The 23734-nt window shown below is 44.5% G+C and overlaps 1 protein-coding gene across 1 annotated transcript in view; it reads left to right on the top strand.

Annotated features, from left to right (window-relative positions):
• Positions 1-23734, top strand: part of ppm1lb (protein phosphatase, Mg2+/Mn2+ dependent, 1Lb) — a 185138-nt gene that overhangs the window by 124095 nt on the left and 37309 nt on the right. The window contains exon 2 of the mRNA XM_078563780.1: positions 15020-15194. Coding sequence (XP_078419906.1) covers positions 15020-15194 — 175 coding nt within the window. The remainder of the gene's footprint in view (positions 1-15019; positions 15195-23734) is intronic.

Genomic DNA, 23734 nt, shown 5'->3' with positions numbered 1-23734 from the left:
GACTGGAGTCAGCATTCCTTGACTTGGAGATGACTCTTCCGTAAGAGCCGTATCCTTAGATGGCGCTTGACTTGGCAACAGTTGGTCAACATATCTCTGCCAGGTGAGATCATTCGCAGTTTGGACTGTGTACGAAGCAGATCCTGTCTGAGTAATCACCATAGCAGGTACCCATTTAGCTCGGTAGCATGATTACGAGCTCGAGCTTCTTGTCCAGAACAGAAAATTCTTGGCTTCAACCTTTGTGCTCTACGCTTCACTTGGTTACGCTGTTGCCGTCCCATTTGTAGGAATGCTGGAGATGCTTTAGTCGTAGCATGTGGAGTGTTTCAGTATGTCAGCAGAAATTTGACCAGACGCTTTTGAATGGAGAATGCCTTTGTGCTGCATTTAAAATGTGTTTCATGGTTTGAACAAATCTCTTAGCTAACCCATTGGTGGATGGGTGGTATGGTGCTGAGGTGATGTGATGAATTCTGTTACTTCTCAAAAAATTCTCAAACTCCTGCAAGACAAACTGAGATCCATTGTTGGTCACAAGTTGTTCTGGTAACCCGTAGTGACTGAACATTTCTCTTAGCCTTTGAATTGTACTCTCAGCTGTAGTAGAGGACACCACTGAAAGATCTGGCCATTTGAAATGAACACCCACAACTACCATGATTATTGTTCCTTCAAATGGCCCAGTAAAATCGACATGGATGCACTGGCAAGGGTTTTCCAGCTATTTCCATGGGTGGAGCAGTGCCAATTGAGGCATGTTTCTCACACTCTTGCATAAGGACAAGATCTTGCCTTGGCTCCAATGTCTTGGTCCAGATCAGACCACCAAAAGTAGCTTCTTGCAATCTCTTTCATGCGAACTATTTCACAGTGTCCAAAATGCAGTTGGTCTAACACTGGTTCCCTCAATGTTGGTGGAATAATAACTCGCATGCCCCGAAGCAAACATCCTGAAGTGACTGATAATTCCATCCTCCTGGAAACGTAAGGGTGGGCATCAGGTGAAACTCAGACGTTCGGGGAAGAGTTGCCATGCATCACAAAGTCCATGACTTTGGACAATGTTGGGTTCTCTCAAGTAGCCTTCTTGATTTGGACTGAAGTGATGGGTGTGTTCTCCACGTGTGCAAAGTAGAAAATGTCTTTTTGAGCAGTGCCTACATGGCTGACTGGTAGCGGCAGCCTCAAAATGTAGGTTTTTGAGATTTGATGTCATATGCGTGAGCACCCAACATCAATGCCCAACGCTGCATCCTGCTTGCAGCTAAAGAAGGGATGCCTGTGTGTGGACTGAATATTGAGGTGAGTGGCTGATGATCAGTCAGCAGCATGAAATTCCATCCAAACAGGTGCTGGTGAAATTTCTGGATTCCGAAAATGATTCCCAGTGCTTTGCGTTCGATTTGAGCATATTTGCTCTCTGCTTTGCTTAAAGACCGTGAAGCGAACACTATGGGCCTCCCCACACCTAAGGACAAACTCCATAAGGCGAAGCATCACATGCAAGTTGTAGAGGTAAGGGGGTAAGGGGGGGTCAAAGTGTGTCAGTATCTCAGAACCTGTCAGTGCTGCTTTAGGCTTCTTGAATGCAGTATCACAGGCTTCTGTCTGTTTCCAGACTTTGTTCTGACACAGAAACTCATGCAGGGGTTTCAGCAGGGTTGCCAGCCGTGGAATAAATCTCCTGTAATGCTTCAGCAGCCCTAAGAACGAGCGAAGCTGGCTGGTATCCTGAGATGCTGGAGCATCCACAATAATCTTGACCTTGGAGGGTGCTTTGTGAAGCCCAGCAGCATCAGTGACGTGTCCCAAATATTCCACAGAGGGTTGAAAAAACTCACATTTGTCTTTTGAACTCATAGGCCAGAATCCTCTAGCCTCCAAGTTCTTGAGACGATCCTCATCAGTCCTGCCTATTACCAAGATGTTGCCAAGGTAACACTGAACTCCAGGAAGCCACTCAGAATCAGGTCCATGGTCCTCTGAAACAAGGCTGGAGTTGATGTTATTCTAAAAGGCAAACAGCAATATTGGTACAGTCCCTTTTATGTTGTGATGGTAAGATATTCTTGTGACTTCTCATCAACATGCATTTGTAAGTAGGCCTGGAGTAGATCTAGTTTCCTGAATTTCTGTCCACCCACCAGGCCAGCAAAAAGGTCCTCAATATGGGGAAGTGGATATTGTTCAGCACACAACACAGGGTTAACAGCAACCTTGAAAACCCCACAGATGTGTATGGAGCTGTCTTTCTTGAGCATTGGAATGATGGGTGTTGCCCATTCGCTATGGGAGACAGGTACCGAGACTCCTATCTTGCCTAGACGCCCCAGGTCAGCTTCGACTTTTGGCCATATGGCATAAGGCACGGTTCTGACCTTCAGAAACTTTGGTTGAGAGTCAGGTTTGATATTCAATTTTACGGTGATTCCCTTCATGCTTCCCAAATCTCCTTCGAAAACAACAGCATTTTTTTTTATAACAGTTCTTAGACCAGTTTCTTCTTTTGCAATGCTGTACGCTTCTGCCCAGTTTAACTGGGTCTTCTCAAGCCATAACCGTCCAACTAAAGCTGGGTAGTTGCCTCTCATCACAAACTGTGGTAGCTTAGCAGCCTGTCCATTTAGTTCCACTTTAACTTCCACTCTGCCCATCATAGGTACAAATTCTCCTGTATACGTTTTCAGAATGATTTGCAGGTGTCAAGGGAAGATGTTTAAGCTTCTCCTGATACACAGCATCTGGGACCAGAGAAACTGCTGCCCCTGTATCCAGTTCCATATGTAATGGTTGGCCCTCCAGCAGCTGTGTTACCCAGTAACCCTGTGAACCACCTGCTGCTGACAAGATGTGGAGGGGTCCTTCTTCTTCAGATTCGGTGTCACTCTGGTCCACCCGTTCCTGCTGTATGACATGCAGATTTTTCTTCTTGTTACTCCAGACAGCAGATTCTTTTTTCTCTGGTTTACCTTTCTGATTCACTGCTACTTTTTTGTTTTTCCAGACACGCTCAATGTGTCCCCCCTTGCCACACTGATGGCATTCAAGGTCTCTGCACCAACATTCAGATGGATGGTGACCAGGCTTTCCACAATGGTAACATTCTTGGCTGCTTGCTATCTTGTGTACACACTCAACTGTCACGTTATGCACTCGAGATGATGCGCTCAGCTGCCATGTTTCTTTTGCAGCCAGTCCCACGGAGACTGCCATCTCTATGACTGTCTGAAAAGTGAGGTTAGCCTCTGTCAGGAGGCGTTCCTGGATTGCTTCAGTACAAAGGCCACAGATAAACCCATCACAGAGGGTATCGTTCAGTACTTCCTTGAATTCACAATTTTCAGTGAGCTTTTTAAGTGCTGCAACATACTGCACAATTGTTTCCCCCTCTTGGTTTCTTTTGTGAAACCCAAATCTTTCTGCTATGACAAGTGGCTTAGGGGAAAAATGCGTCTCTAGGACTTTTGCAATGTCCTCATACAATTTTGTGCTAGACGGCACCAAGCTTCTTAGTAAGCCAAAGGTTTTAGCTCCCATCACACTTAAGAAAGTTGCCACTTTTCTATTATTTTCAATTCCATTTGCAAGGATGAAAACCTCAAAGCATTCAGTGTAGGAGCTCCACTCTTCCACAGCCTCATCGCAATGTCCCATAGGTCCAGAAAATGTAGTCATTTTCTGCCTTTTTATTTCCTCTTCTTCATCAGTTACTTTTTGCTTATTGTCATTTCCTTTTTTCGTAGCCACCACTTTAAATGCTGTTACAGCTTTAAGACAGTAACCTTTTTTTAATTCAGGCTGTCAGCGGCAGCAGTTTTGTCTCTGCGGTTTCTCCCACACTTTTTGGGCCCCTACCGAGCTCTGCAGCGATTGTGGACCTTCCCTTTCTGTAAGTTTTTAAATGTCCTAAGACTGCAGCATCTTCTTCTCTCTGTCTTCTTTTTGAGCCATGCATGTCCTGTATATTTGGAACTTCGGAGGCTGTCTGCAGCTGACGGCCCTGTGGCCGTAATTTTCCTGCACTTTCTCGGGATCCCCGCAATCGTGGGTCTCTTTCTATTTGCAAACGTGGCTGCTTCACATTTTGCTGTAAGTTTTTTTTTTCTAAACTTCTTTCCTGTTCAGAAAAGCACAGCAGCGATTTCTTCCCTTTCTGTCTTTTTATCTTAGCCTTGCAGATCCCTTTTGTTTGAACTTCAGAAGCGCTCCAGGAGAGTAGGCAAGCTTTTTATCTTTACTAGCAATTTCCTTTTACTAGCTGTTTCACTTTTCGAGTGGCCTTACTGCAAAGATCCGTCATCCTCGTCGCCAATTTGTTATGTTTTAATATTGGTACAGCCGATAACCTTTTAAAGACTAATCAATACTCCCGGAGGCGTGGAGGTGATTGAACATCACAGCTCTCGTTTATCCTACTGCAGTAACAGAAATAACAAAAAAACATGGACTCTGAAATCCTACAATGCACTGGCCTGCAAAGCACGGCAAGCCAAACAATTCATTCAATAGATATCACTAACCATAACCCCTTGACACTCAATGGCATTAATATAATTGATACCCCCACCATCAAAACCCTGGAGGTTACCATAGACCAGAAACTGAACTGGACTAGCCATATAAGTACTGTGGCTACAAGAACAGGACAGAGGCTAGGAATCCTGAAGTGAGTAACTCGCCACTTAACTCCCCAAAGCTTGTCCATGATCTACAAGGCACAAGTCAGTAGTGTGACAGAATACTTTCCACTTGCCTGGATGAGTGCAGCTGCAACAACATTCAAGAAGCTTGGCACCATCCAGGACAAAGCAACCCGCTTGATTGGCACCCCATCTACAAACATTCACTCCCTCCACCACTGATGCACAGCGGCAGCAGTGTGTACCATCCACAAGATGCACTGCAGGAAATCACCAAGCCTCATTAGACAGCACCATCCAAATCTATGACTAGAAGGACAAGGGCAGCAGATGCATGGGAGCACCACCACCTGAAAGTTCCCCTCCAAGCCACTCACCATCCTGATTTGGAAATATATCTCCGGTTCTTCATTGTCGCTGGGTCAAAATCTTGGAACTCCTTAACAGCACTGTGGGTGTACCTGCATCACATGGACTGCAGTGGTTCAAGAAGGCAGTTCACCACCACCTTCTCAAGGGCACTTCCCAATTAGGAATGGGCACTAAATGTTGGCCTAGCAAATAATGCCCACATCCCATGAATGAATTTTTAAAAATTGGTGGCGTGAAACTGCTGTGGTCCATGCAGTTAAAAATATTCATAAAGTGCTGATAGTTAGAGTTCCAGAACTTTGACCTGGTAACGATGAAGGAATGGTGATAAATTTCAATGTCAGGATGGTATGTGACATGGAGGGGAACTTGGGGGAGAATTTTCTCCCCGTCGGGCGGGCTGGACGGGATTTTACGTGGGCAGGCCAATTAAGGCCCGCCCAGCATGACTTGCACCCTGAGGCGCTGAGCGCACCCTGTGCAGACGGTGGGGGAGAGAGGGAGAGCCGGGGCCTGTGCTTTTTCGTGAAAGAGCGCAGAAATCTCCCCAAGGCATGGAGCATCTCAGGGAGATTACTTTGATCTTGAACAATTGAAATAAAGAAAAAAAAATATTCAGACATGTCCCCTCATGTGACAGTGTTACATGAGCTACATGTCAATGAATTTTAATGAAAATTTTTATTTAATTTATAAAGCCTTCATGAAACCTCATCCCGTCTGTGAATGAGGTTTCATGACAAGTGTGAAAGATGTCTGGGCTCTTCGCCTGCCCAGCAACCTTAAGGTTGAACGGGTAGACCTGCTAATTATTTCAAGTGGTTGTTAAGTGGCCTTAATAGGCCTTTGAAAGTTCGGCGGGCACGCAGCCGACTCCTGTGTGCGCCTGCTGAATTGAAGATCGGACTGACGCGCGTTGACGTCGGGATGCATGCCCAATGTCACCGCGCATCATTTTACGCTTTGGCGAGCAGGCCCCGCTCCCACACACCTGCTAGAAGATTCAGGCCTTGGAAGGAGTGGTATTCTCTTGCGCTTGCTATCCTTACCCTTCTGGGTGGTAGAGTTAGCAAGTTTGGGAGGCCCTGTCAATGAAGACTTGGCAAGCTGCTATAGTGCATCTTGCATACTGCTGCCACAGTGCACTAGTACTAGAGGAATGAATGTTCAAGGTTGAGGATGAGGTGCTAATTAAGCAGACTACCTTGTCCTAGATGGTGTCAAGTGTCTTGAATGTTGTTGGAGCTGCACTCATCTAGGCAAGTAGACAGTATTCACACTTTAGACTTGTGCCTTGTAAGTGATGGAAAAGCCTTGAGGAGTTAGGATATTAGTCACTCAAAGCAGAATACCCAACCTCTTATCTGCTCCTGTGGTCACAGTATTTATCTTGGTGGTCCAGTTAATTTTCTGGCCAATTGTAACCTCCATGAGGTTCATTGGGTTTGAATATGCATGGAAAGTGATTAAACTCTCTCTCTTGTTTGAAGATGATCATTGCCTGGCACATGTGTGGCATGAATGTTATTAGCCACTTAACAGCCCAAGACTGGAATTTTTCCAGGTCCTACTACATTAGCATGAATTGCTACATTACCGGTCACTGCAATCATTGGCAAACATTTCCAATTCTGACCTTACGATGGAAGGAAGATCAAAGCTGAAGCAGCTGAAGATGATTGGGATTAGGACACTCCCCTGAGAAATCCCTGAAGGATCTTGTATGTTTAAAAACCAAGAGCAATGTTTATTAATACTTCAGTCTTTATTAGGAGGCAGTAGCATTTTTCAGCAAATCATTGGCAATTATTTATCGTTTTGAAGGTTCATCGTTTTTGGTTACCTCTTTAATGAGCAATATTTGGATTATAATATCTCAAACCATCTTGATAATCACTCCAAAAGTCCCTCCTCCTGAATTTTAAAGGATCCATTAAACTCTGTGTTAAATAACAAAAAAGTCATCAAAGCTTTCGCTCCATAAGCAGGCATTAGAGAAAAGACTGGTAACACATGATAAATAAGAGTAGAAGTTTCAAAAAGATGTAAAGAACTGCCAATGATTTATGATGTGCTGCTACCCTTAAGAACACTAAAACATTAACATAATCAGCACTTGGTTTTTAACCTTGCCAAATGACCTTCACGTTCGAGAATGTTATCATTAAATTCCTGATTTAAAAAAATTGGATTTTGAGTTATCTGAAAATCAGAGAAATTGCAATGGTCTTTTTGGACATTTTCCTCATCTCTTCAGTTCTCATGCTATGAATTTAAAAGCATAAACCTATTACATGAATACATACAGGATCATTGTCACTATCAGAAGGTACTGCCAGAAATTATAATGATGATAGAGTGGATTAATTGTGGTAGCCTGCACCTGATAGATTGACTTCCTTCTTCCTTCTAATGCTTTACTTTCTAGACTGCCTAGGAATGGTGGACTATTCATGGTGCTCATAATTAAACTGACATCTGATTTAACGCAACTGGACTTGATTCAAAGGTGTTTAAAAAAGGAATTGGTGTCAAACTAAATGGCAAAACTATATTCCTTGTTCTATGATCATCAATTTTAACTTTATTAAAAGCACTAGAGAATATCTGTATAACTTTGTTTTGAGTATAAGATTCTTCCACAGTGCCATATGGTACATATGAACAAATTGATATTTAAAAACTAGGATGTGCAAATACTATCAGTGTCTAAGTTGTCAAGCATGAAAGCAACATGAAGGTCACTGGCAATGAGCCAAAGAATTAATCACAAAATCTAATAGTGCACTAAAAATGAGTCACAAATTAAAATAGCCCATATGGCAACTCATAAAAGATTCATAATAGATTGATGTTCATCCTGGTCCATACAAGGTTAGATTTTTGTAAGATATGAAAATTCGATCCTTCCACTGTTTTAGTGCATTCACTGCTTTATGAGTTGTTGTCAAATAGGTGCAGTCTCCATTTGCATTTTTGAAAACCCACTTTTCCTCAGGTAAAATATTGGTAACTTACTATTCCCTCAAACCAGTAATTGATTCTCTATTAATTAGTTTACTAGTATCCTCATTTATGAATATTCAAAACGATTTCTTTATAATACATGCAAATTCTTCCGATATTCTGTACCTCATATCTATTTCCTGTTGTCATGATCAACCTACCCTTTTCTTTTTAGTAGTTAGCTGATTTATTAAATGCCCTTTAAATTTTTTTGCAGCTGCCCAGGCATGTAACTTAAAGGGGTCTGACTTGTACATGGCCTGCCAGAGAAGGCCATGCACCTTAGAGTGAATGTTGGTCAGGATAATAGGACACACTTGTGAGGCTAATAACGGCTATGTGATATTTAATGTCATCCTCATAATGTTAAAAGTTTAACAGTTACCTCTGTTTCTATTACCTTTATCAAGTAACACTGTAATTATTTCTATTCAAACCTTCCACTAACAGCGTTTCAGCAAATTCTATCTCATTTTGCTGCCCCAGCAGATTGTCAGACATTTCTGTTTTTCTACACATTACCATGTTGTGAACTGCCTCTTTAGTAGCCACATTTGAAGATAACCATTATTACCCCATATCTTCTCTTTGCTTTGGAATGGCCCATTGTTGCTCAAGCGCAGAGGTCACCAGGTTTAAAGACTCAATTTTCCAACACTTGGGCCCAAATTTTCGCAGAGCCCTTTGGTCTCTGCGCCTTAGGCAAAATGGCACTGGGGCCTCGAATCCAGAAGTCCCACCCCCATATCTGGCACCCACCATTTAAGCTGGGGTGGGGAATGGGAACAGGACATATTTCACACTTACGTGGTTCATGGAGGCAATGGCACATTTAAAAGTACATCTGCCTTCACTCGGAAGCAATTTTCGTCACCGAGGTTTCTGAAAAGTGACTTGTAGGGTTTACAAATTTGAGGAAAAGGTCTAAACCTACCTGAGTTCTTTGGAGAGGTTCGGTACCCATTTGGAGAGATCAGATTCCCTTTTGGGATCTTAAAGAGTAGATGTGAATTGGCGTAAAAGTTGGATACGGCCTGTGGAAATGTCAGGCTGTCAAGTTATTTAAATCCCAGCTGGATAAATTTTGAATACAAACCAGCCTGCTGCTTTGAAAAAAGTCAGTGCTTGTAATTCCAATGGCTGTTTGTTGACATGAGCCTGAGGGTTATAATTATAGCATCATTACTGCTTGACTGCTTCCATAACCTATCATTATCACAGTGGAGGGTCCTGTAAGTTCACAGTTTGATTGACAGGTCCTAGTAGTTATAAAGGGATTAGCTGTCTTTGATGTGGGACTTTGAATGCAAATGTTTGTTTCTACAAGGGATTCAGCACTTGTAAGGATTTAAATATGTTGAATGGAGTTTTATCAGTTTTTTTATACAATGAAGTCTGTAATAGATACTTAGAACTTTATTTTATTTCATCTCAGCCTGGCTCCTGAAGTCTGCCCAAGGTAGATACTGGATGAGTTGGCATGGAGGGTGTAAGGGCAAAGAGTGGTGGATGGATGCCATGGGTTGGCATAAGTTGGCAAGAAGCTTTTATAGTGTTTATAAGGGACCATGGTGATGAGTGGGGGTCATTAGTTGACATGATTTGGCACCAAGTTGGCATAGGGACTATAAGGGGATGTGGAGGTGGGTAGAGGGGCATATGTTGGCATGGATGGGGCATGGAGGAGTGAGGGCTGTTTTGTGGTTTACTATTTTTATTCCAACAGGGACAAAGTGCCAGAGCACTGAAATGGACCTTTTAAACTGCCTGCCTCGGCACTTGGCAGCCCCTGTGGTTGCTTCCACGCTGTTTCCAGGGGTGGCGGGCCCCAACTCCAGTATGCACCCACCTCCACGGAGCAAAAATCTAGTGGTTTGGGCTTGTGGATCCGGGAAATTTTCCAACTCTGCACAGCTGACTTGGGTGCGAAAATTCGGAACTTAGTGCATAAATGCTGCACCTGAAAGCACTGAGGATCCATGGGCCCACATATCACTCTACAATGCAATCATGGCCAGAATCTTCTACTTGGCAAGCCGACGCATAAAATGATGTGTGGTGATGTCGGGCGTGTGTCCTGACGTCATCATGCATCATTCGATTCTTCAGTTAGGCGGGTGCACACCAGAGTCAGCTGTGCACACACTGAACTGTCAAAGGTCTGTTAAGGCCATTAATGAATTAATTAAAGTACTTGCCAGGGCTGCCCGGTTGGCGGGCAGGTGAAGAGCCCAGGCAGCCTTCGCATTTTTCATGGAACCTCATCCATGGGCGGGATTAGGTTTCATGAAGGGTTTATTAATTAAATAAAATGTTTTATCAAAATTCATAAACATGTCCCAGCTCATGTGACAATGTCACATGAGGGGACATGTCTGAGTAATGTTATTTTTTCTTCTTTCCAATGTTTTTTTGTGAAATTAATCTCCCTGAGGCATATGCGCTAAAGAGCACAGGCCCCAACTTTCCCTCCTCCACCCCCGTCCACAGAGGGAGCGTTCAGCGCTTCTGGGTGCGCGTCACACAGGATGGGCCCTAATTGGCCCGCCCACATAAAATGGCAGCGCGCAGCCAATCGCAGGCGGCGATTGGCTCCATGCCTGCTCCCGACCAGCCCGCCCGACAGGGAGAAAATTCTTCCCCATGTGTTTAACTTGAAAATATATACACTGTTATCTTGCATTCCTCCTAGCAGCAAACTTCATTTATTACTTATGGTAAAATACCTCCTGTTCAACTGCACTTCTTCTGAGGCAAATTTGGGCAGCATTTTGGCTACTCGCTACTGAGCTCAAATTTCTACTATCTTATACAAAAGCCGATCACAAAACGGCTAACCATTCATCCTGCTTAACAGCTAATCACAACATTTACTTCCCTACTTAATGAACCTGGCTCAAACCACCTACAGTTAAAGCACCAAATAAAGGGGTTTAAGCAATTCATAGTTTCAACAGCTAAGATTAAATGAATTAAAGTGTATTTGAACCAAAATGCAGTGAAATATGAAAACATCATTCGTTATGTGGTAATTGCTCCCACTGTGATTAAACATCAGATATTTTTGGTGTTACAGCCACATAAGGAGGGGTAAAAATGACTTCCCTCGTTTACTACTCCAAGTTTGACCGTAACAGGGTATTTTGTGAATTTAGAAGGATGAAGATATTTACTCTCTGACTGTGCTTGACCATTTATGTGCTGATTGCAAAGAAACTAGTCTGACAAGCTCTTAAGCTTAAAACAAAAATGGATTAGTTATTAATGAGTTAAAAACCCACCCAGGTAAAGATATTTTAAAAATTAAAAAGGTAAAACCAGGTCTCAACCCACAGACACACACACAGACACATGCAAAATTTACAAATTGTACAGGGGATAGTTACTTCCTTACCCAAATTAAAGTTCAATGCTGAAAGGTGAAAAAAAATGGAGAGCTCACTGTTTATGAGTCCTTGGCTGCAGCAGCTTCTTCTCCATGTTTGTCTTGAGATTTCAGGAGTTGAAGCCCATGTAAAACTACAATTGCCAGAGACAATTTATTTTTAAAATGTAAGCTGTCTTTTCCAGAAGTTGATGATTTTCCCACCAGAGCTTCCTTTCGATGAAAATTCTCTATCTCTGTGCTGGATTTTAAACTAGAATCGAGATAGGATCTTAACTTGAGAGAGAAGAGAAGGGAGCTTGTTACTGCTTCATTGGCAGCTTTTCCAGATTCCTGTTTTAGCAGTTTGCACGCTATATTCAAAAGAAATTTCAAAAATGGTTGCTCCAGTCACATGACCCCTGCCCTCATAATGATTTCAGAAGGTATTTGTTTAGCTGATGTCTGAACCGACTGTGGCTATTGCTCCTCCTATAATGTCCCAGCCATTAGCTTCTGAATGATTCATTATCCACCTTGATGAGATAGGAAAAACATCTTTCCACATAGCCATTGCCCTAGTAGACTTTCTGTCTCCACTTGAGAGGTAGCCTTATGAGGTCCAGTACAATTTTCAACAAATCACATCAGCAAGTGTGAAGTTCCAGAGAAGGATGCTGTGGCATGTCTGAATTGTAATTCACATTGGAACTTTCCAGAAACTGGTCAACTTACAATACCAGATTTGTCGCAACCATCTTAAGTCAGTGTCTTTCTTTGCTTTTAAAACGTCCTTTTTAAACAGTTCAATATATATGCTTGATAAGCTAGTGAAATTACAGATTGATATCACTCATGCACATGTCATATAATTATGACAATTGGTCTTTCACATTATCCTGACCTCTTGCTGCTCAATTGTAATATTTGTTTTTGCCATTACCTGACCTTCAGAACTCAGAAAAATACTGGCAGATTCTTAGACACGGAAGATTCTATAATGATTGTACCTGCAAGTATTAGGCAAATTCACAGTTGCTTTCAGAAATGCCACTGGCAAACTGAAATTACACTTGAGTTGAGTTCAGTTCTTTCTGGAAAATCGGGCAGTCACGCACTATAGTTTTGAGTTTCAACCTTAGGGTTCCCCAAACAGTTTAACATTCAGCCATGGAAGTGAAGAATGTCCTATGTTTTTGCAGGGTTGTTGGATGCCTTTGACTGCTAAATGGTTAGTTCAGGAGAGGAAAGACAGACATAAAGCACCTCCCTCTGTGTCAAGCATGGCACCTGCCACCTGAGGTGGAATTACAATAACTGCTCCCTCTGGCCAAAGGATGCTGTGGATAGATAACGCTCCTGAGGCTGCTACAAAGGACAAATCATGAAAAATTAAAAATAGATCCATTGAATTTCAAAATAATAACATCCAAAACTCACAGCTGTGAAGCTAATTTAAAATGTGTCTCTTTTGTACTGTGCACTTATATTATAGAGAATGGCAAATATATATTGCAACTTATTGAAACATTCCGGACAATTCAGATAATGTCCTACTATAATTCTGATGCATTAGAAGCAGGGCTGAGTGAATAGGATTGAGATTGGCTGTTTCTATGAAACAAAATCCCATGTGGTGTTATTCTTCTCATCTTTAAACCGGCTTTTACTTTTAGAAATCCACTTCAATGCTGTTTCATCTTTTCTCTCTCTAGTGGGGTTAGTTAGCCACAAAAAACAAGAAAACCGACAAAATACAACTAACTGTTTCAGTACTGCACAAATAGTTGGAACATATTTCTACCACTGGAATAGCTTTTATCTCTAAAATCATAAACAACATCAAACAGATTATTACTTCAAAGATCAAGCTTAATCCGATACAATTTAGCTAAAGGAGAAAACAAAATTTAAACTAATTAATCCCCCTTAAAGGAGCAATGCAAATCTCTTTGTGTTTGGTGCAGATAACTCAGGGAGGGCAAGTTTGCTGTGGTTTGATGCACTCTCATCCTCCAGCTGCATCTATCTCGTGTCGCTCTCAGTGCCCTCTTGAAACTCGAGCCCATTAGTTCCAAGGTATTATCCCTCCATCTGGTCTGCCTATCTATACCACGTTTTCCCTCTACTATTCCTTCGAGCTTCATCTTTTCTATACTATTGCTTCATGCCACATGCCCAAAGCAGTTCAGAGAAGGTTTACTAGGCTAATACCAGGAATGGGCAGATTGAATTATGAGGAAAGGTTGGACAGGCTAGGCTTGTATCCGCTGGAGTTTAGAAGGGTAAGAGCTGGCTTTATCAAAGCCTTTAAGTTTCTGAGAGGTCTTGACGGAGTGAATGTGGAGAGGATCTTACCTCTTGTGGGGTAACCTAGAACTAGGGGTCACTGTTTAAAAATAAGGGGTCACTCATTTAAGACAAAGATGAGGAGAATTGTTTTCTCTCAGAGGGTCATGAGTCTTTGGAATTCTCTTCCTCAAAAGGCAATGGAAGCAGAGTCTTCAATTTATTTTAAGGCAGAGCTAGATAGATTCTTGATTAACAAGGGATGGAAGGTTATCAGGGTTAGGAGGGAGGTTACAATCAAATCAGCCATGGTCTTATTGAATGGCGGAACATGCTTGAAGGGCTCAGTAGCCTACTCGTGCTCCTAGTTCATAAGTTGCTATTTCAACTTTTGCCTGTCCACCACTGATAACGATTTGCCTGTGTTGTCAACTGCCACCTGTTATAATGACCACTCATTTGTACATCTATCAGTCCATTTCACCGTTAGCATCTTTTGGAGACACCAAAGTTCAAAAGAACTGATCTTTTTCCTGTCTATCTTCTTTGTGGTCCAACATTCTGCACCTTGAATGGCAAATCTTTAAGAAGCTTAAGCTTAATAATTTTTCTCATAGATTTATCTTTCCAAACGTTAGTTAGTGGAGTCATTGTTTGTTTGGTGATTCTAATTCTGCATCATATTCCTTTACTGTTATTCAGTTGATCATTCAAATTCCTGCCCAGGTAGGTAAAGTTGGTGACTACTTCTAGTCCTCACTGTTGATTTATTTCTTTTCCTTATTCTGTGCCTCTTTTTCAACTCTCATCATTTTGGTCTTTTTAACAGTTAGTTTCAGGCCTTTGTTTTTTCAATTCTAATAGGCAGACCTAAGCCATATTTATATCATAGAGTATACTTTACAATTTTAGGAAACAATTTAGATCCCCTATTTATTACATATTATGGTTCTCTTTCCCATTCTTTCCATTAACTTGCACAGTGGAATAGATTAATCATGTACCCTTTATTGCGATTGTTTTCAGTAGTTCTAGTTAGAAATATTTGATGTGTGACAAGTCACAAGGGAGAGAATTTCAGGTTCAGATGCATTTTCTGAAATCCTCCAAAATTTTGAAAATCCTGATATTAGCTCCACGGGCAAGAGATGGAATTTTCATCAGTACTACATTTTAAAACACCTCAGTGTTTAAGTTGACAGCCAACAATGTGACATAAATAGATTCAATGACAATGAGAATTGTTGAATTCCTACAATATATATATGTTTCTATATTCTGTAACAAAACTGTCATGAATATTTGGTTGACATTCCTTTGAGCACTTCTATCTTTTTCTGTGCAGTCTGCTGCAGAATATGTGAAGATACACTTGCCTGAGGCTCTGAAGCAACATCTACAAGACTATGAAAAAGATAAGGAAAATAGTGTTTTATCACATCAAACAATCCTGGAACAGCAGATTCTTGCAATAGACCGTAAAGTGCTTGAAAAACTCTCTGCCGCCTATGACGAGGCAGGTAAGTGTCATTGGAAAATTTCCAACAACTTTCGGGCAAGCTTTAATCATTTTTAATAAATTGATGTGTGATTCTCTTTTCTTGCAGATTACTGACAATAAAAGCGGCATTGTATTTACAATACATGCTTCTGAAAGCTGTATTATCACTAAAAATCTTTACAAACCTAATCAATGTGACCATGTACATTACAGACTCTAAGGGTAATGCTCATAATGCCATTTGTGCACAGACCCATGAACTTCAAAGTGAACTTAATGTTCATCATAGTGGATTAATTTCCACTACAAGTGGCTGTTGGTCTGAACAGCTGTAGTGTAATATAGCATTGGCTGCAGATACCGTTAAGCTAAATGGCCTAGCTCACTTCCCTAAGTCAAAACCAAAAATTGCAAGTTGAATGGCTATTAACTTATAACTGACTGATTGCTCTTTTTACTTTTATTTTGTTACTGACTTTCTCGTGTCACTTCATCGCTAGATGAGTTGACTCCTTGCTATGGTTTGATTCCACAGTTGTTGAATGTGAATCTTGGCAGTGTGTCTTGTTCACTAATCATCCAACTAGTAAGAACATCATGAGAGAGCTCAAACTCATCCTTCTTCACTATCCAAACTAAAGGGAATTCCATTCCTTGCCACAAGTTCACTGCTCATCATAATGGTTAGGGCTGTTCAGTAAACAGCCAAGGTATGCATCTGATACTTCTGTTAGGCCCATTGCATCTGCAAATGAAGGAGTTAATGCATGTTTAAGCCCCTTTGCCAGATTGCATGCTGCAGTCAGTCACAGTACATTGTTGCGACCTGTTTGTTCAGGCATTCAGCAGTCATACAAGTGGTCCTGAAAGAAATGAATAGAGGCCACAAGAAAGCTAAGCTGTAATTTTTTTGACTTCCATTAATATGAAGCCAAGAGGAACAGGAGTGCTCCAGCCAACTCCAGATTAAAAGCACAGGCAGTTGCTGGTAACTGCTCGTGCCACTCCCAATTCTGTTCCCCCTACCTGGCTCTCCTGAGGATCATGGACGGCCTCAGAGCCAGCACATCTTGCTGACCCCTTTCCCACCTCCTTTCTCTACCAGAACCAGCAAGCTGCCTCTGGAGCTGTAAATTCAAAGAAAGGAATTTTCATTTATATAGTGCCTTTCACAACATCAGAATTTCCCAAAGTACTTTACACCAGTTAGAGAATGGTACCTGCGGTTCAGTGATGCAGTCTTAATGAGGTTGGCGAACTATTTTGCAGTAATCCTGCTGCCAGACACATGAGGTACTTCTGCTGCATTGCACTGGGATTTTAGACCAATTTCGGTGTGATACATTTTTTAAGCCATTGGTTTTGGAGCAGCTACAGCACAGATTCAGCAGAATGATACAAAGGCGTAAAGGTTGAATTATAAAGATAGGATTCGACGTCTATGAAGCAGTTGAGTTGAGAAACTGATGACCTATGAACTGACTGAACGGTAGAATAGGGGTTGAATGGCCTAATCCTATTTGTACGTTTTCCTCCTTCATAAATTAGGATGACAAAACAAATTACATTTTTCATTTAGGATTAATTTCAGTTTTGTAGTTTGTTCTCAAAACTAGTCCCATAGGGTTAAAGTTGATCTGATGCTCTTATACTTAAATGTTTGAGACCTTAATTAGAATGGGTGGATTTTTAGGGCAGAACTTTCCATGCCCGTTGGCATCAGGCATCATGGCAGGTGTGAGTGGACATTATGGCGGGAAGGCCAAAAATCAGTTTCACAACATCGTAAAACCAGTTTGCAATCATCCGCTCCACACATCGGGAACTTCATCGTAATATATCTGCATATCATTATAAGCCCAGCTCGCCAGAATTGTCCGCCCTGCTGGATCATCCAGGCACAACGTGTTTCACAACTGTACATAAGTGAAGTGCACCTGGCGAGCTGCATTTCGCTCAGGACTTTGAGGTTTGTTTGCCTACCTTGCTTCGGGCAGCACCCATGGTCATTAACACCAGACTTTACAGACAGCGCCACATCACTTTTAGGGGGGCTTACGGACAGGTCTCTACCTACCAGACCAGCCATATGGTGGGGTTAGCTTCTCAACGGCTGCAGGGCTAGGGCTTGCTTTGGGAAGGGGGAGAAGTGGCCTTAGGCAAGGGAAGAGGCTGCAGGGCTAGGGCATTACTGGGGAAGGTGGGTATCCCAGGGTTTGCGTGGGGCACAAGTTGATCTGTGCAAGTGGCCTCAAGATGGTGAGGGCTGAGGAGGCAGCCTCCAGAGGAGATGTGAGGGTATGTGTGTGAGAGTGAGTGGTGATGTCCCTTGAGCTGACAGTGAGTGAGATGCCAGTGAATGTGTGATGGGTTTGTGACTGTGAGAGTTTAGAGTCATGACCTGGTTGACTTACCCTGGCGACACGGTTGAGATCATTCATCCTCTTTCTGCACTGGATGGCGAACCTAATCTGTGCAGAATTGGCACTGACCACCACTGCCAACACCTCCCAAGCCGGTGTGGTGACACTGATGGTCCTCCTGCGGCCAGAGCAGGGGTAGAGGACATCGTGGCAGGCTACAGCAGTGTCAAGAAGGTGTTACAGGGATGCGTCATTGGATCGGGGTCCGCAGCCTTAGGACTGCAATCTTTTTGCCTTTTGGGGCCATGTCTTCTGTGCAACAATCCTGGGCTGGAAGTACTGTGAGGTGTGCGTGCGGCTGCACATTTAAATATGGCACCCAGCATGAGGAAGCAGCGAGTTGACGGCATGGCGGGTGAATCAGAGGCTGCCCGCCAGCGAAACGACATGTTTCCCAGGAATGCATGATTAATGAGGCGTGATTGGGATGATACAGCATGAAAACCTGCCATTGTGGCCAGTGGGTAAAACATCCTTTTTCCCACCTGCTAGTGCACTTAGTGCCAACCTGGGACGATTCCGCCCTTAGGCTTTTTAGTATTGCCTGATGTGGAGGACGGTGCCATTTTGTGCACCCTGTATTGCTTTTGACTCACTTACTGCACTTCCCATGGTCGGCGCTATCTGTAATGCCATCTTGAAATCCAGATTCACTTCGTACAATAATCTTTTATGAATAGAATCCTCTTTGACACCACACACTAAACGATCTCTGAGCATGTCGTTCAGAGTCGTGCCGAACTCTCAATGTTCCATCAACTGCTCCAAATTTACCACATAGCATGCAATTGACTCACCTGTGGCTATATTTCATGAATTAAACCTGAACCTCTGCATCGTGACTGAAGGCTTCACGAAAGTGACCCTTCACAAGGTCTACCAATTCATTGAAATTCTTCGAATCTGGGGCATGGGTGCCACGAATCGTCTGTAGATGGTTCAAAATGATCAATTCTCCCAAATTGTGGCATTTTAAGAGGGGATAACTTCTCAATTCTAACGGAGCTTGCTACTTACAATCACTGGGCGAGGCACAGTGCCGATTTCTTTTTAACTTGATTTCCTTTGTTCAACCCTATTTTATCCTCATCGCCAGTTTGTTGTAGGGTGACTGAGTTGTATTATTAATGATAGAGTTGATCAGCAGGCACTTCTTGGGTGGAAACATTAAGGGCAGAATTTTCCCGTTGATGTGGGGGGAGGGGGGGTGGGGGGGGCCACACATCCGCGCATAAAATGGGGCGTGGTGACATTGGGCGAGTGCCCCGACGTCACTGCGCACCATCGCGATATTTCATTGGGCGGGCGCACAATGATGTCTGATGCGCACCCAAGGGCCACTTAAGGCCATTGACTCACCAATCGATGCTGATTTTTCGGTGCCCTTGCAATCTTCGGGTTGGCGCATGGGCGCAACAGGCAGGTGGGTACGACACATTTGTATAAACCTCATCCACGAGCGGGATAAGAGGGCTCACTGGGGTCGCAAGTGTGCACTGTCAAGTATTTATTTTTCAAAGTTATTGAAACTTGCCTGTGTGATCTGCAGTACTTCAAAACGCATACCAGCTGCTTTGTCTGGACTCTTAACCTTCAGGTCAGCGCTCTGCAGTGAGGAATCTTTTCTGGGCCTGCAGTTTTCAGGAAGCCTTCCCTTAGCCTGGGAATGGGAGCTGAACCGTCCACTGGAGGCAGCTCCTCTGAGGAGGAAGGGAGGGCTAGAAGGGGGAGGAGGCCAGGAGTCCACATTCAGCCTCCAGGGGAGCCACCTTTGGGAGGACAGGCTCAGGCACAAGGGGTGCAGGGCCAAGAGGTGGACCAAGGTGGAAGGGGCCACAGAAGATGCCACTATCCTGCTGCCAGGGTATACTGGCAGCAAAGCAGCAACCTTAATATGTCTGAGGTGCAGTGCCGAAGGAGGCTCCGTCTCTCAAGGGAGACAGTCAACTATATCTGTCAGATGATTGGGCCTGAGATCTCCGGTAACTGTGTGGGTGGACACCCCATGCCAGTGGCTCTGAAGGTCACAGCTGCCCTCAACTTCTATGCCTCTGGCTCCTTCCAGGGCTCGGGTGATCTTTGCGGTGTCTCCCAATCAGCTGACTACACTTGTGTCAAGTAGGTTACAGACGCCCTGTTCAGCCATGCATTGACCTTCATCACCTTCCATTGGGACCAGGCCAGCCAGACAGAGTGAGCCAGAGGCTTCGTGGCCATTGCTGGCTTCCCCCGCGTCCAGGGTGCAATAGACTGCACACATGTGGCCATCAAGGCGCCAGCAGGTGAGCCCGGTGCCTTCATCAGCAAGAAGGGCATCCACTCCATGAACATGCAGATAGTGTGTGATCACAGGATGCTGATTTTACAAGTCTGTGCAAGGTACCCAGGCAGCTCCCACGACGCCTACATCCTCAGAAACTCCCAGATGCCGAGGCTCTTCAGTGCTCCAGCCCGGCTTGATGGATGGCTGCTGGGTGACAAGGGCTATCCCCTCAGGAGGTGGCTCATGACACCTCTCCACCATCCAAGAACAGAAGCTGAGCACGATAGGAGCCACGCCTCCACAAGGGCTGTGATGGAGAGAGCCATCGGTCTTCTCAAGATGCACTTCCGATGCCTGGACCGCTCAGGGGGCGTACTCCAGTACCCCCCAGATCATGTGTCGCTGATAGTGATTGCATGCTGCGCTCTCCATAATCTTGCGCTGGAAAGGGATTACACAGTGGACGATGAAGACATCGACACAGTGGCTGCGGCTGCACATGATGAGCCCAGCAGTGAGTCTGAGGATGAGCATGCACAGGGAAATGCTGAGGGGGTAGACGCTGACTCAGGCGTACTCCAAGGAGGCAGGGACACCCAGGAGGCTTTAATCCAATGAACCTTCAGCTAGCCCACCACAGATGGACCTCCAGGATAAGCCTCGGCTGTAGGCTCCATACTCAACACCTAAGTGCAAAATCTGCCAGGTTAGCAACAGTAACTAAGGGCCTTGTTAATAAAATTGAATGTCCAACAAAGCACTCATTACATTTTTGGAAACCATCCATATGCAGAAGAAAAGAGGTCCCCTCAGCCATGGTGACATATCTGAATTTAATATGTCAAGCAAACAAACTTATGCAAAAAAAAAGACAATAGTGTTACAAATCAGAACAAATCATAAGGAGCTCATCCCGGGCCAACAAAAAAACACCAGTGAAAAACCTGTGGTGTGCTTAAGGTGCCTTATGTTTTCGTTTCTGGATGCTGCGTCTTGGTGCTGCTCCAACACTTGGAGTGGCATCTGAGACAGCCTGCTGACTCTGCTGTCCTGTTGGCCTCGATGACCTTGGCAGTCGTCCTCTGGCCCGTGGAGCCTGTGCTGGCCCCGCCTGGGAGGGAGCTGCCAGTTCCACAGTTGGCATCTCCCCAGTCGTCGCAGCCTCACCGAATGCTATGGTCACTGGGAGAGGGGCGAAGAAGCTGCTGCCCTCATCCGGAGCGCCCTGAGAGGTGCCTGCAGAAACGACAGGCAGCTGCTGCGCCAACATGAGGTCGCTTTGGACCTTCTTGCTCACTGTGGATAGATGGCACTGAGCTGGGAAACTTGATGCCCAGACCATCTCCCACACCAGCAATGACCAGCTGAGGTCAATGATGATATGAGGGCTGGCTGGTCAGAGTGCATCCCCAGGAAGCCCTGACGGCTCTCCTGGAGGAGCCTCTCCACGAGAGTTGGCACTCTCTCCATGGAGGACACATGGCACTCGGACATGTGGTTCATTGCTTCGGCGATCGTACAAGTAGACTCCTCCACCACGAAGAACAAGCCAAGCATAGCCTCATGTATCTCTCCCAGATGCTCCCGCACACCCGGCTGCATTTCCTGCACCTGCTGCGTCGCGGACGACTCCAGAGGCACATCATCAGCCACCGACTGCTGGCGCCATGGGCACACTCTTTCTCTGCCAGCTCCTCCAGCGGCTGTGAAGTGCCCTCACCACTGTGCCCCGGGACAGTAGCCGATGTTCAAATTCCCACCAAGGTGCTAGTACCTGCACTGATGCCTGCCTCGCAGAAATGGTGTGATGCTGGTGAGACTTCAGGCCCCTCAGGTGTGAGGGGGGCCTCTGCTGCTCCTCCTCCCGGCTCTGCTCCACTGATGCTGAAAGGAAGAACAAGGACAGTGGATCAGTTAACGTGGAGACAGTGACAAAGTGCAACCCTGTCCCCCGGATCATTATGCACTCATCCTTCCATAAGCAGTGGTCAAGTCATGTTGCAAAATTAAATCAATTAACATTCAGCAGTGCTATGGCTGTTCGGAGGACAATGCTGACCTCACTGTTGGGCATAAATACCTGGCCGTGGCACCCCAGCCTCACTGATGCCAGTGGACCTGGGCGCTTGGCGCCTCTCCAAATCCATGGCCTCCTGCTCGAACCGGCTAAGAATGGCGATCTGCGCCTGGCCGCCGCCAGTCCTCGCACGCTCTGCCGTGTTATGAGCATTCTTCTCCTGAAAATGAGAGACGAGCATTGATTAGTGCAAATTGCACATGGACTCGCTTTGCGCACGGCCCACCCCAACCAGAATGGGACATATCAGGGCTCCAGTGCCTCCTCACCCCGCTGCTGCCGAACACTCACACAAAGATGCAAGGCTTCCCCCTCCCATCCTGGGAAACCAGCACCTCCCGCCGTGCTCTCACCTCCTCAAGGAGACCAGCAAGGCAGTCATCCAAAAAATGAGGGGCACACTGGCCCTCCGCCCTACCCTCCGGCCTGGCCTGCCCCGATGGCCTACCCTTCGGACTTGCATGAACTTCATTGCCCCTCTGCACAGCACTTTGCACAGCCATTGCGAGCAGCCTTTCCAGGGCTGCCAGTCCGTCCTTTATACAGGCTGCCGGATCGCCATTGGACCCAACAGCCTGAGCGCGCCCGCTGCCGCCCGCCCACTCCCACTGTGCACAGGAGTCGTGAAGTACGCATTATTCAAAGCATTAATTACTCTATGATGTTTGATGAAATCAATTACGATAGTATAAAAATGCACATTATTCCTCATATAGTTTACAGACTTTTGGTTTTGTTGAATTCATTAACCAGTGACAGAGCTTGCCTACTTCTCTGGCAATTGTCTGAGATCTTGGTGCTCAAATCCCTGGCAGTCTGTGCTGTCCATTGCCACTTCTGGTCCCTTTGTATTTTGTATTTCATTGTATTTGGCTCCATATGATTGTAAATGTAATTTTAATTTTTGAACATCATAACTAATTGGCTCAGCGGCTTTAAACTGTATTAAAAGATCCCCATTATATAAAACATAAAGAGGAACAAGTTGCAATTGATACATTATCTCATGCAGCTGATTTTAGGCCAGTTTTACTGGGCAGCTGTGAGGAAAACCCCACTTTGTCATAGGTTGGCAGGTGCCTTGAGAAACCCTGAAATGCAGAGAAACTTCAAACGGCCAATTTTTAGAATTTCTTTAGTTTTTAAGACATCAGTCATGACTCCTCAATCGGTGCAAACTACTTTCTTTTCTTCAACCTCCCTTTCCTCTTCAAAGTCCTGGAATTTATTGTCACCTTCCAAATGCATGTGCACCTTTCCTGCAATGATCTTTGTGAATCTGTCCAGTCGGGTTTCTTTTCCTGCCAAAGTATTGAAGCAGTGCATCCAATGTGACAAATTGTGAGTGTGACTATGGTGCATTTACTCTCCTCAAGCACCCTGCAACCTTTGATGCTAATAATCAAAAAATGCTCCTCTAACACCTCGGTTGTCCTGACTCGTTCCACTCTTACTTATCCAATTAGCCTCTAGCAGTGGCTCATCTTCCTGGCCTTGCACCCTTCCCTCGGTTCATTCGACCACAAGAAATGAAAACAGGCCTCGTTCTCCTCTGTCAAAACCACCTACTAGTCCAGGATTATCCTTGAGAGCAAAGATAAATCACAGTTTATTTCTCGACCACCAACTTTTTCTTTATATCTTAAGTTCCTTCTCCTCAGGTATATCCCCTTCCTTTCTAAAACAGTCATCATCACCGCCCTTCGCAAATGCCCACTTGTCTTTGCTGTCCTACTTCTTCTCCAACCTCCTATCCCTCACCAACTATGTTGATCATGTTGTTGCCCCTCAAATAC

The sequence above is a fragment of the Cetorhinus maximus genome, chromosome 19 (genome assembly GCF_964194155.1).
Source record: "Cetorhinus maximus chromosome 19, sCetMax3.hap1.1, whole genome shotgun sequence".
Classification (NCBI taxonomy): domain Eukaryota; kingdom Metazoa; phylum Chordata; class Chondrichthyes; order Lamniformes; family Cetorhinidae; genus Cetorhinus; species Cetorhinus maximus.
Note: the sequence above shows the minus strand (reverse complement) of the source record. Positions and strands in the feature narration are given on the sequence as shown.